Source organism: Ursus americanus, chromosome 10 (assembly GCF_024610735.1).
Source record: "Ursus americanus isolate L20-20 chromosome 10, mUrsAme1.1.p, whole genome shotgun sequence".
Lineage (NCBI taxonomy): Eukaryota > Metazoa > Chordata > Mammalia > Carnivora > Ursidae > Ursus > Ursus americanus.
Window position 1 is genome coordinate 72218549 of NC_142136.1, and position 13936 is coordinate 72232484.

At 36.8% G+C, this 13936-nt stretch overlaps 1 protein-coding gene across 4 annotated transcripts in view; it reads right to left on the minus strand.

Moving 5' to 3' along the window:
- Positions 1–1991: 1991 nt before the first annotated feature.
- Positions 1992–13936, minus strand: part of CDK8 (cyclin dependent kinase 8) — a 118853-nt gene continuing 106908 nt past the window's right edge. For 2 of the 4 annotated variants that reach the window (XM_045797071.2, XM_087865229.1), the window contains exons 7-13: positions 12644–12787; positions 10167–10236; positions 9307–9379; positions 6867–6964; positions 6084–6162; positions 5806–5964; positions 1992–3274 (exon numbers count right to left, since the gene is read on the minus strand). In XM_045797071.2, coding sequence (XP_045653027.1) covers positions 3149–3274; positions 5806–5964; positions 6084–6162; positions 6867–6964; positions 9307–9379; positions 10167–10236; positions 12644–12787 — 749 coding nt within the window. In that variant the 3' untranslated portion in view covers positions 1992–3148. The remainder of the gene's footprint in view (positions 3275–5805; positions 5965–6083; positions 6163–6866; positions 6965–9306; positions 9380–10166; positions 10237–12643; positions 12788–13936) is intronic. The other 2 variants (XM_045797072.2, XM_087865230.1) reach the window with 2 other exon arrangements.

Genomic DNA, 13936 nt, shown 5'->3' on the forward strand with positions numbered 1-13936 from the left:
AGATGGAAGAGCCGGAGATGTGAGACAAGACGTACTTGGTAGGCTTGAGGAACAGTGAAGGACAGCAGTGCCTCTGGAGTGAAGCACATGAAGGGTAGCAGAAGACAGTCATGAGACATGCGAGGCCACCATGTGCAGACACTCGCCTGGCTTTCACTGAGCCAGAAGCACTGGAGGGATGAGAGCGGAGGAGGGGCATGAGCTGTGTTAAAAGCGTCACTCAGGCTGCTGTGTGCGTACGGAGGAAGCTGAGGGAGTTTAGGGTGGAAACAGGGAGGAAGCTTGTGTAAGAGTCTAGGGAAGAGGTGGCTGTGGTTTGGCACAGGGTGGCGCAGTAAACGTAGCGAGGGCAGTTCGAGCGGGGATAGAAAGGAAAAGCACCCAAGGTTTGCATATGGAATGGATGTAGCGTGTGTGAGAGGGGATGGTACCAAAGTTTCTGTGTGGCTTGGATGACTGGGAGGGAGGGGTTCCTAGTCAGTGAGATGGTTAAGTCTGTAAAAGGAGTGGGGTGGATGGTGGAGCCAGGAGTCTGCTGTGGATGTCTTCAATCTAGAGACCATCTATAGTAATGAGCCAGATACAGCAGGTAGGTCTGGAGAGGAAATGTGGGAACCATCAGCCTACCCATGTCCGGAGCTTGGGTGAGATCACCTGGGGGCAAGTGCAAAGAGGAGAGGCTGAGGTGGAACAAGGCTCCGCCCATGGAACTTCCATTCTATAGGGAAGAGACAGAAAATAGTCAAATAGATGTGATGGGTGCAATGTAGAGAAATAAAGCCAAGGAGTGCGCTAGAGGATGATGTTTGGTGTGTGTCTGAGTATGTTATTTGTCTATGCGTCACAGATGCAATTAAATACCTGCATCTGGAACTGTATATGAAATAGTGTGGATATGTAAATTCGATAGTCATCAACATGTTGAACTCCTCAAGACTGGACAGGATCACTCCGAGAACGGGGGGTTGATAAAGAAATTTAAAAATCTGAGAGCTGAGCCCTAGGAGTTAAAAAGAAACCAAACATTTAGAGTGGAACTTGGTATAATGTGTTTTGCTTTTTGATTTACGCAGAAGAAGGTGGGTTGTCAATAGGGCAGCCCTCTCTCTAAGCCACGGACTGAACTGCTATTGTTTGCTCAATCTTTAGACCGGCTTGGAGGTGTTCTTCCTGTGTATTCCTCAGACTCCCACATCAGAACCAACTGAGGAGCTTGTTAAAAATGAGCATTCCATGTCCCTCTCCACCCCCCCGAACCAACCTCTGGGATGAGATCCAGAGAAAACAAACCGCAGATGATTTTCATGCCCACGAAGGCTGGAAGCCACAGCATCAAAGGCAGGGAGGAAAAACAGAAGGCACTTCGAGTGGAGGGAAACAAGAAGACATGACTCCCTAACCAGGGGGGAGCTCCTGAAGGTGCTGAGGACGGAGCTCTATGGTAAGAAGAGCTGTGTGGAGGAGCTGCGGAGGGGAGACAGAACATGGAAACGCAGATCCAGCTCCTAAATGACCTTTACTGCTACAGTCAGGCCTATCAGGATTGGAATTCCTCAGTTCTTCAAATGTTTTAGAATTTTTTTTTTATAGGAATGAACTGAATTTTAAAGAAAAAGCTACATTAGCTTTTTTTATCTTCTGTGTTTTGTGCTGGAGGAGGGAGGAGAAATAATTATTTGGGCTAAAACAAACTGTTCTCAGCATAATACAGAATTAGGCCTTATACTAGAAATGGAAGACTCATCATAATTCTTTCAATTAGAAAGGTGTCTAGTCCACATCTTCTATTATATAATGTGCTAAGAGCAACAGAGCAAAGAATTCCTATCTAAATCATTCAGTCATGACTCCACTCCACTCTGGAGGCAGACTATATAGATATCATTAAGGAAAACAACTGAAGAGATTTATTTAGAGGCCACTTGTTATGGCATGCTTTAAAATAAAACACCTTTGTGTATATAAAAATAGAGCCGACTCCATATTTTGATTTATGAAAAATAAATTTATTACATAACACCTTGTTTTTAACAATGTTCAATTTTTTTTTAAATTCAGAATACTTGTGTCATTCATGTAAAATAGTTTGATACAGTACATTGTATGTTATAGGTTTTTTTTTTTTCCTCAAAAATTCTAAGGCTCTCCTACTCCTTCTCCTTTGCTGAAGTAAGGGCACCCTAAACAACGTGCGAACAAGTTTTAAAAAGGAAAATTAACTGAACAAAATTTTAATAGCACTACACCAACCAGCTTTAAAATCAGGACAAAATATCAGAATCGGATGCCGCACCTTTCAGAGGAAGTTATCATTCATGCTTTTTTCATCTTAAAGCATGCTCACTAATCAGCAACACCAACAGGAAAAATAAAACACTGTCTATGACAATCATTTCAGTTTGTTTGCCGAACCAAACAGGTTTATATCAATGACAACATATTTAATTACTATCAAATAGCAGCTTTAATACCAGTCAAGTCATAGATTGAAAATAAAAACAAACTTATAAGTTGGAAATTAATCTTTGGGAGTTTTGAAACCTTTCTGGAAAAACTATGTGGCTTTTGTACTTTCAAAAAAACCCAAGCAATAGTCTTGGTCGAAAAACACTGATTAATGTAGAAAATGAATCAACCCACTGATAAGACACTAAAATGAAAGGTGTACCAAAATAATCTCACTTTGAGTCTTGGTTATTTTGTTGAGTTAACATATACTGTATGTTTCAAGTACCAGTTAAACTTTTTTTGTGTGTGTGTACTATTGGTCAGATAATGTTGTTACACTGAAAGAATTCACCACATACAACGACAAATGCTCGCCCCTAGCACATTTCACAGCTTCAACTGCTACAGACTGTCACTGAAAAAAATGCATTGGTCAGTCTGAACCATGTCAAGTAAACTATGGAAGTAGCAAACCACAACACAAACTGTGCTAGCACTTTCTTTCAAGTCTAACTCCAAAATAGGTACAACTTGGAAGCCACTACCCCGGTCTGTGAAAAGTGGTGGAACTTGGCTACTGGACAGTTTGAGGATGTGGGTGTACAGTACATTCCCATGGCCCATACCAGGTTCCCGCAGAGAGCTGCACCGTCAGTCCTGCAGCGCTAGCAACAGTGCATTGACAACATTCCAGGGCAGCTCAGTACCGGTGTGTCTGATGTGAGTACTGTGGAGGCTGCTGGGAGGTAGTTGAGTATCCCATGCTGCTCTGTGGCTGTGATGTGCTTGGTCCAGGGTTGGGATAGGCAGCATGTGGATTGGAACGCTGCAAAAGAAGAATGAGCGAGAAATGAGAGTCAGGTGTTTCTAAGAGTTGGCTCCACCCCAAGCCAGTGAGGCTTAGGTTTGCAATGTCATTTATTTCCAGGCAGTAAGAATTTAAAAGTCTTGTGCCATGGACTAGCTTTAGAATGAAAACGACAAAACCCCCAAATCTTTTACTATCAACTAAGGTCAGAAGTATTGCCAGTAAATAATATTAAGCTGAGTCTCATTACTATGCTGTGCAGTTCATTGTTTTTCTGTAGCAGTAACCCCCTTTTAAGCTGTTCTGTAACTACCTGATAAGTAATAATTAATTTGCTTGAGATGTTTATACATGAACTTAATGATATATACACTAAGAAATTCAAAGCTAATTTACATGCTAGATTCTTCAACAGAAGCCTTCTAGCACACATGTGACTAAAGAATAAAAACGAACAGGACAAGAAAAGGTACCGCAGAATCATTTTCTTTGGCATTAAATATTTTTATGCCCTTTAATGAATCTTATTTTCTGCAACAAGTTGTATACAAAAGTAAGTTTATAATTATAGAAATGTAAGAAGAATGGTATTCTCAATTCTAAAAAGAGCACAAAGGGAAAGAACAGTGAAAGAGTTTAGAGTCCTATGATTTTGATCTGTTATATTGTTATTCCCATTCCTGCACCTCTCTCTCTCTTATTATCTCACAAGACAAACATGATAACTGATTAATCATAATTTACTACTTTCTTCTTTCACAGCACATTCAATAAATCATGTAATTCTAAATTCTGTCAACCCTAGCAAAATAACATTTTAAAAAGAGTGGACACATGAAATTACAGTCACTACAAAAACCAACCACAATGATAACATCGAGAAAACAAGAAGCACAGCGATTTTCCTGGTTTCAGTAGCAAAGCTCTGAGCACCGCTCTGCTTCATTCTAAGCATGCCATCACTTGAGTGTGCAAACACATTCTTGAGCCGAGAGGGATGCACTCTTCCCATCCGGATGGGGAGGAAAAGATGCTGGAACAAATATCAACTCCCGGAGATGTCTGTCCTTGATTTCCTTGTTTAGTTTCCTGGAAGAGAGTTACTACCTGGGCAGACAAGAATTTCCAAGGTTTGGTAGATGGGACCTCTCAACCAAAGCAAAGAGTTAAGATCTCATTTCTGAAGGGTCATAGCAGGCTCTGGGAACCTTATGAGTTTAGTGAGGTCTCCTTTTCTCTTTCAGTAGGTAAATAACTCTAATTGGTCAGGTTTTCAGTGTCCTTCCTACACTGAGATCCAAGTGAGTTGGCAATATGATTAGAATAAGCAGGGAGGGGGTATATGATTTTCCAAGCGTTCTTTCTGCAAAGAAACTGATGATGTCACACGATGGGATCCACAAGCAGGCAACGGAGAAGCCCTGGTTGTCAGATCTAAGCCTGTGTCCTGAGTCGGCCCCCAGCTCGGTAGGCGAACACGTGGAAGTTATTTAATCTGTCTGAGCATCTCTGAAATGACAGTGATAACCCTTCCCTCATAGAGTTACCATAATGATAAAAGGAAAAAATGTAGATTTCATGCTTAGTATAAAAGCTGGCATAGTAAGCACCCAAAAAGCTCTTATTATTACAGTCATCACAAGCACCACCACCAACACTTAAGAAGTGCTTACTGTGTACTATGACTGCTACTAAGAATTTTAACGATGGTAAATGATAATAAAAGTGATAAAAGTGGTAACATCTATTAAGCACTACAGCAGGCTAGCCGCTGTGTCTTAGCGTATGTCCTCTCATTTAATCCTTGCTACCATCTCACACTTGCCATCATCCACTTCTACAAAAGAGAAAACTGAACATCTGAATTACTTACTCAAAGATACCCAAAGTCAGCAGCTGGGCTGGGATCTGAAAGCCTGTGTTCTTTTTCTTTTTTTTAAAGATTTTATTTATTTATTTGAGAGAGAGAGAGAGCAAAAACAAGAAGGGGGGATGCAGAGGGAGAGGGAGAAGCAAAGTCCCCACTGAGCAGGAACCCCAGTGCAGAATTTGATCCCAGGACCCTGAGCCAAATGCAAATGCTTAACCAACTGAGCCACCCAGGTGCCCCTGAAAGCCTGTGTTCTTAATCATGCTTGGTATACTGTTGTTTCAAAACAATACACAGCATTGATTGAGCTCCTACCACAAGTCAGGTGCTAGGATTTATTACATCTACTCTTATAACAACTACAAGTAAGACTTGGCTAGTGTCATTTTATGGATGAAAAACTAAAGCCAGGAAATGTTATATTATTTGTCCAAGGTCACACAGTTAATAAATGACATAATTTAAGTTCGATCATTCCAGGTCTGTCTAGTTCAAAAGTCAGTAGGTACCCTGTACCGTACCACAGTCAGTACTTTTCCATGTCAATAACACTCACGTCAATGTATTTCCCCAGGTACATAAAGGTCAGCATTTTCTTAGTTATGCTGCATTTCCAAAGGTCACAAACCCACATACAAATACTGATATGGCAAGTCAGTACAAAATAAACTGGAAATACCTGATAGTCTGAGGTCATGATTAGTCCACCTGAGGTAGTGGTAGGAGGAACAACTCTCACTTTTTTCAACGGGGGTCCCTGTGTATGACTGCTGTCTTGATTCCCTGGGTGACCAGTTCCATTAGTATGGTTATTGCCCTGCTGCTGCTGCTGGTTCTTCTCAATTGGTTAAACAGAAAAATAAAGTTCAACTCAGAAGGAGAACCAAACACAAACAAGAAACTGTTACAGTAGCACTGAATAAAACAAGCAGCAGCCAAATGTACTTTAATACTTACTTTGTCTCCTTTGTCATCAGGTTCTTCTTCTGTTAAAAATTCTCGTTTTGGGTAAGGGATTTGACAACCGGCAAAAACACTGCTCACAAGAAAAAAGAAAGATTTCTGATATGCCAATCAATATTTTAGATGCTTCATTTTATTCTTTTAAGAGGGACTTTGTTTCCGTATTTGTAAAATAAGCACCTTTCACGCAACTGTGACAAGATGAATCTTTTCTTCTAATCAGTGACATTATAGCAGGTCATGGAAGGGCTTTTCATTGTATAAAAATAATCAATAATCATTGAATATGACTCAACTTTCTTTTATCCCAGCCTTACTCTTTTATTATTACAACCCAAATATAGATTCCAGCGGAAATGTCACTATTCAAACACAATTTTTTTTTTACTCTTCTCTCTACATATAAAAGATGGCACAGGGAACAACTTATTTGGGAATGGGATTTGCCAATGGAACATAAAACTGTAACTGCAAGCAGTGGGCAATCTCAGTGAGTCTGAGTGAGCTACAGCATGCCTCATCAACCAGCCACTGAGTAACCAGCACACCACTGAAACTAAAGCAGGCAATGCTCCATAAAGCAAGACATGAACAGGCGTGCCTCTTAACTGTAAAAGCCCGAAATGATATCTCAGTCATCAGAGCTCATTTTTTGCTTGTCATTGGGATTTCCCTGGGTTCCCATGTAAGAGGAGGGGCAACCTGGAGTTGACAACTCAAACAAGCATGCTCCAAAATATTCTACCATGATGGTGAGTTAATAAATTCATCACTTACTCTGATGTAGGAAGTGGATCTTCTAAGAAATAGGGATCCTGCATAGCCTGTTCTGAGGTAATTCGCTTTATTGGGTCCATGGTAAGCAACTTCTGAAGCTGAAACCATAAATCATAACAACATTACTGCATTACTTCTCATAGTTATATCCTTGGCCACATGTGGGACGTACATGTTTTTTGATGAAAACACCACAATTTGAAGGGTATTTATTCCCCCAAATTAATACAGAAAAACTTGATTATTACATTTAATGTAGCAATTCACATTTAGTCATTCTAATAATCATGATCTTACTTGGTTCTCCTATAAGAGGTAACTAAACTTACTTCTTACTCTAAACCAATATCTACATTATGCAAATTACTTTGTCCAATTTAGAACAGGACTAAAATCTTGTATTGTCTATTTCTTTTCTATTAAGGGGAAAATTACTATAACACAAATAATACACTAGCCCCATGTGGCTATTTAGATTTAAAACCAAATTAACTAAAACCAAATTAAACTTAAAAAATCAATTTCTCAGTTGTATCAGGTGCATTTCTAGAGCTCAATAGCCACATGTGGCTAGGAGCTCCCTACTGAACAGCACAGATCATCAGAGAAAGTTCTCCTGGCCAGTGCTATCCTAGTTTAAATAAATACGGTGCTTGATACAGAACTTGTAAAGTACAGAGGGGTTATAAATGGAGACTCAAAGGATACCACTTGGGTTTAAGTCTTGACTTGACATTTATTAGCTGATTGACTTTGGACAAGTTTGGACAAGTTGCTCAATCTCTTTGTAACCTCATTTGTCAAATGGAGATTAAAAATAGCGCCTACCACCACAAGTTTGTTTTCAGAATTAAATGAGATAATATATGGAAAGCAATTCTAACGGTACCTGACACAAAGAAAACACTATGTGTTAGCTGCCATTATTATTTATTATTAATTATTTTGCTGCCTACAGAAATGTCACACTAATGTGAAAATTCAGTATTTTTTGGTTAAAACATAGTTTACTTAAGACTTTATGAACTAGAAAATTTGATGACTTTATTTTATTTATTTTAGAACATTTGATTTTAGTAGGTGATTTAAGAGCTTATCTAAATAGTGGTCTCTCAGCTTATCCTCTTTGATCTAATGAGGTGGTTTCCAGACTTAGACTACATCAGAATTGCCCCTGGAGCACTTCTGAAAGCAGACTGCTAGGCCCCACTCCCAGAGCTCTGACTGGGATATCTGGGAAGGAGTCCGATGAGTGGCCTTTCTACCAAGTTCCCAGGTGACTCTGATGCTGTGGACTAGGACCACATTTGAAAACCAACAGATGTGTTGAGACTTGATGGGAGATGACACAATCAAAGGACAGAGGACATAAAATATTTAAAAATACAGAGGAAACGCTGGGATGGTGAGATTTAAATTTAATTTTGATGATCTGATATTTCAGTGGAAGCACAACTTTATTTTTAGAGTTGAAAGGAAAAGCATGGATTTGCCATTTAAAATGCTCAACAGTTTTAATGGAGTTACATTAGAGCTTTCAGATGGGCCCACACAAGATAGGTCACTGCAGTAAAAACAAGCAACTAAGCTGTGAGGGAAGTATATCTTTGGAATTTTAGTGGTGATGGTTGTGAGAGTCACTTTAGACTACACTGAATAGCAGCCAGTTGAGGTAAGTAAGAGCAAATCCCCTGAATTGTACTTTCGGTCTACCACTATTATTGTTATTTTGTTAGAATAAATAAGTCTATAATTTTAAAGGATCTAACTTACCTTCCTATTTGATAGGTCCTGTTGTAAGTACGTTATAAGAAATAATTATTTGGATAATAATATATTGTGTGGCAGTAAGATAGTTTAGGCCCTGCTTTCTAAGTTGCTGATAAGATATGAAATATATGACATATGACATGATATAAAAATAAATAGAAGGTATAGAAGCAGAAGCAGTAGACAGAAAAAGCAGAAATAGAAGAAATGTTTGCAAGTGGCCTGCTACTATAATAAAGGAAAATATAATACTTGTAAGACAAAAAATTCCCATTTAATGAACCCATTTAAAAATATTGGGAATAAAGGATTAAAAAAATTTTAAGCCAAATACAATACAACCCTCTCCCCGAAATTTGCCCTTTGTATGTTATATAACTTCAAAAAAACCCATAGAACTGAAAATCATTTTTAATTGTTATGATGTAAAAGTGGAAATTTTATTATAAACAAATTTAAGTTGGCAAGTTGAATATAATGTCATAAATTACAACAGCGCATGGATTCATTTGGATTCTAGGTCAAACTATTTTTCCATTATACAGAACTAAATATTGCATCTCTCATATTCTTCCAGAAAAAGCAAATAATGCACACCATCACTGATCCCCACAAACCTCTGGTTAGCTAATCAGGGGAAAAAAATTTATTATTGTTCTCTAAAGCTTACCAAGTGGAATGCTTTACTATCTGGTTTAACTTTATGTTTTTCCATATACTTGATAAGGCTGCAGTTGGTATACCTGAAAGAGAAATACTATGAAATATCTGTATTAGATTTTGAGGTTAATTTTACATTGGCTGAAGTTTTTCCAAACAATTATTTTAATCACAACCAGTAAGTAATATATATTGAAAATGGCATAATCGGCATAGCATTAGCTCAATTTCATATTTCATTCAATATTCACGCTAGTCACTTATGAATGGATATCACTGAGTAAACACAAGATAATTTCATAAATAAAATATACTGAATAGCATTTTTTAATAAGATTGTTATCTCAACAATTCTTTTAAATAACATATGGGTCAAATGTTTAATTCAGCCTTACTAGTAAGTTTAAAATAAATTTTAAAATTTGTTAAAATTTGTTATAGGCCTATAAACTGTCCTCTCCCAATGCTCTGATCTTGCTTTGTAAATAAATGAAATATTTCTTCTTCTCTATTAAAACTTGCTTAAAATGACTACACAACCCAGGTGTGTGGGCAGGTGATGGGCTAGCAAGGTTGCTTATTTCAGTCTCTTACTGCTTCAGCTATGGCCCTTTCCAGGATGCTCGCTTCCAGAAAGTAATAAATATGGGAAGAGTTTTTTTTCTCATATCCAAATCAGCTGCTAAAATTAGCTGTTTACCTTCTTTCTATCATTTAAACATCTTAAAAGATAAAATATTTATTAAATAAATAAGTAAAATTATTTATTAGAATAAGCTTATGTTCAGTATTCTGTTGAGTATTCAATCTTATACTGAGGATTCCGGAAAAGCAAAAATCAACAAAGGGTCTACTTTCTTTCCAACTTACGTATTTCTTCTGAAATCTTTCATTAATGTTGAATGTTCAGGCATCTTTTTTATATCTTCCCAATCTTTATCTGTGAAATACATTGATAAAATTTTATGTTGTCTAGGTTCCTATTCTCAAGAATTTTAATAAAAGTTACCTCAATTTTCATCACATGTCCTATATACTTTGAACCTCCATGAAAGCACAGACCTCAAATAAATGACTAGCTATAGTAAACATCTTATCTTGACCTATAAATACAATTCTCATCCCTTGTATAGCATTAGATCTCTAAAAGTTTATCTTTTAGTGCTTACTTTCTATGTAATTTACTTTAGGTTACCTCAATTTCTGTAAGTAGAGAGGAGTAAGTTATTAATAAATATTTCTATTTCTGTTTGTAAAACCACTTTTTCCCCCTTTCCACCCAATTTCTTGGTTAAATCAGTAACCAGTCTCTTCAATGACAAATGGATTATCTTTGCCCTCCATAGCTGTAAGACGCATTTTTTTTTTTTTAATACATGGCCCTCCTTATGTTCACTTTATTAAATACACTGCTTTACAGCAGCAATCAATGTAAGCAGCAACAACTGTCTGGAATAGAACAGGGCAGGCTATAACTACTATGCAAATAACTCAGCTGGTGGCTTGGCTAGTTTCAGTAACATTAACAAAAACAACCCCAGCTATTTACATTAGGTAGAAAACGTTTCCGTTGCTCAAACAATACATGCTAGATGGCTAGGCTAGTTTTCTTCATCGCTGTCAATGGGCTCGTCCTGCAAGGCTCCTGGCTGCAGTACTACAACAGGTAGCTTCAGTGCAGCCTTAGCTTTTAAATGGCATTTAGACATTTGCCTTCAACTTACTTATGCAGATATGCGCAACCTAGCCTCCAAACACACCACACTGTAAAGTCAACTAAATACATACTTTAAACTCCTATATGGGATTTTCTCCTTAATTATTTCTTTGCTCCAATTTCTCTATTTTGTCAATTTCTCAAGCTACACATCTTGAGATAATCTTTTACTTTTCCCTCAATTACATATAAAAAATTCTGTACTTGTCCTTTATTCTCCAACCTTTTAATCACTTTACACCTGGAATACTGCTATACAAGCAAACAGCGGGCTTCCCTAACTTCAGTCACCTCTCTTTAATTGATTTTTACCTACCACAACCATACTAATCTTTCTAAAATATAACATAAACCATGTCACTAATTTTCAAGAACTTATCACGGACTCTCATTCTTTTGCACATTTTCAACTTTCTTATAAGCTGAGCCTCCCCTAACTGTTGAACTACACAGTAAGAGTCATCTCCTGCAGAGGCCACCCCCCACTACCACCCCCTTGCAAGCCATGTTCCTTTCTCTCGGGCCTTAGAAATGGTGGACACATTCAGAAGTGGGAAGAAAAGGCCATTCTTCTCCATCTACTCAAACTATAGCTATTATTTAAACATTCTACTTAGAGTAGTACAATATAAACTCCAAGGCGGCAAGAATCATGCCTGTTATATAGACATTATTTTATGCATAACACAGTGCCTGGTACATGGCGGGTACTCAAATTTTAGGGAATAAATAAAATTCTCATCACAAAGAAGCATTCTTCAAAGACCCGTTGACCAATTCTGCAGAAAGGTAGTATCTGTGTTAATAGTCCTACAAGGGAATGTGAAATTATAACTCCCAGGTATTATTCTTGAGTCACCCTGACCTAAGAAAAATTCCTAATAAGAAACAATTTCTAATAAATACCTGACCAGCTAATATTACGTAGGTTTTTAAAGCAAAATTTCATTATTCTAGAGCTCTGGGCAGAGTTTTTAGTGACTGATAAACTACCATGCTATGGCATAACAAGGGATGCGGATATAGCAGAAAAACTGAGGGGTCTAAGCCTGTGATGAGACACCTAAACAACTTTCTCCCTGCTGCCAGTCGGTGCAGGCAAGGTTGCTCTTCTAACACAACACTTAAAAGAATGTTCTTACTGGCAAGGGTTATAGGGTAAAAAATTCTATTATTCAATATAATGTGATTCTGTACAGTGCCCTAAATATAAATAATGTTCAAAATTTGTATTTAAATCCGGAGTAATGGCATTATTATATGTGCTTCCAGACAAAAATATATACTACTGAATTTTATTTATAGTTTCCCCTGGTAAGAACTAAAGGCACCTTTTAATACAGATAGTGCAAATATTTTATCATTTCAAATATTAAACAAAACAAAACAGAAAAATAAAATGAAACAAAAATATACTCCTCAAATTCAGAAAACCCATAAATATCTTTATGCTAATATGTGAACTCTATAAATTTTGCTATTTCTAAGGATCTTTGATTAATGCAAGTCATAAATATAAAGAATTGAGTATGAGTAGCTTTCATCAGCTAAAGATATACACCTTTCCAATGAAGATATCTAAGTTCAAACAACAGTGATTTAAAAACAAAAACAAAAACATAATGTGTACCTGCAGGAAATCCCATTACATTGAATATTCTGTCCAGCTGGTCATGGTGATAAGGATTACTAGTTTTGATGTCCTCTTGTCGACAGTGAAATATTGGTTCTGACGTTAGTAGTTCTGCAAATATACACCCTATAGCCCAAATATCTTTAAAACAAAAGGAAAAAAAAAAAAGAAAAGAAAAAAAAAAGAAAGGAAAAAAGAAAAAGAAAGGAGGAAAATAAAGTGGTTCTTTCCAAAAGAAAATGCATTTTTATCTTGGTGGGGAGTGTTTTTTTTCCTTTCTTTTCTTTTCCTAATAAGTCATATTAATTCCTAAAGCAATTATCATTAAAAATACCATGGAATATTGTTTATAAATATATATTCCCACCCGACCCACCCCAATTTTTCATTCCCTATTACACCTCCATTCCACCCAGTGGCTTCATTCCAAGTTCAAATCAAGTTTATTATCTAAATTTTTGGCAATTTTTAAATGCTTCAAACATTACCTTATCTGTGAAATACATATAAAGCTGCATATGGAGCACAGGAACCACAAACAAACAAAATTAAACAAAAAATAAAACAAAAACAGAAAACCCAAATAGCTTTTGAAATTGGGCATACTTGCCAAAAATAATCAGCACAATTTTTTGAGGTAAAAATATTTTTTCTTTATCTAGTTTACGTACTTGCTAATTGGCAAAGTCTAATAATTACCCTCACATGCTAGCACCAGTTAGCAAGATGTTATTCCAACAGAAGAAAGACAATGCCTGACCTCAAATATTCGAATGAAACTGCACTTCTACTTGAACAGTTTTTGTTCAAAGTATTTCTTTATGCTACAGTGGTGTCAGATTTTGCAATTTAATAAGCACAAGAAAATAGGGAGCAAAATACTACCTTTGAGATAGGTATAAAGGGTATAAATTCACTAGGATTACTTATAAAAGCCAGGCAAAATGGATTCCTCTCTAGTACAACAAATTCCTTTCATTCACTTTAAGATATAAGCTAACTTTCATTCATATTAAACTTTTACTGACTAGAACTGTTATTAATAGAGGAGAGATCTACATGCCACTTCAGAATTTAAAACTGAAATTATTCAGTTCCTACTTTAACAAAGCCCTAAACCGGCAAAGTTAACTTCTCTACGCTAAGTACAATGGTGTGCACGCAGCAGACACTCAATCGGTGGTTTTTGACTGATCTAACCAATACCTGTGGTAAATATAAATAACTATAGAAGGAAAAATAAAAACCATATTTTATTAAAGCCAATTGTCCAGGTATGTTAATAATTGT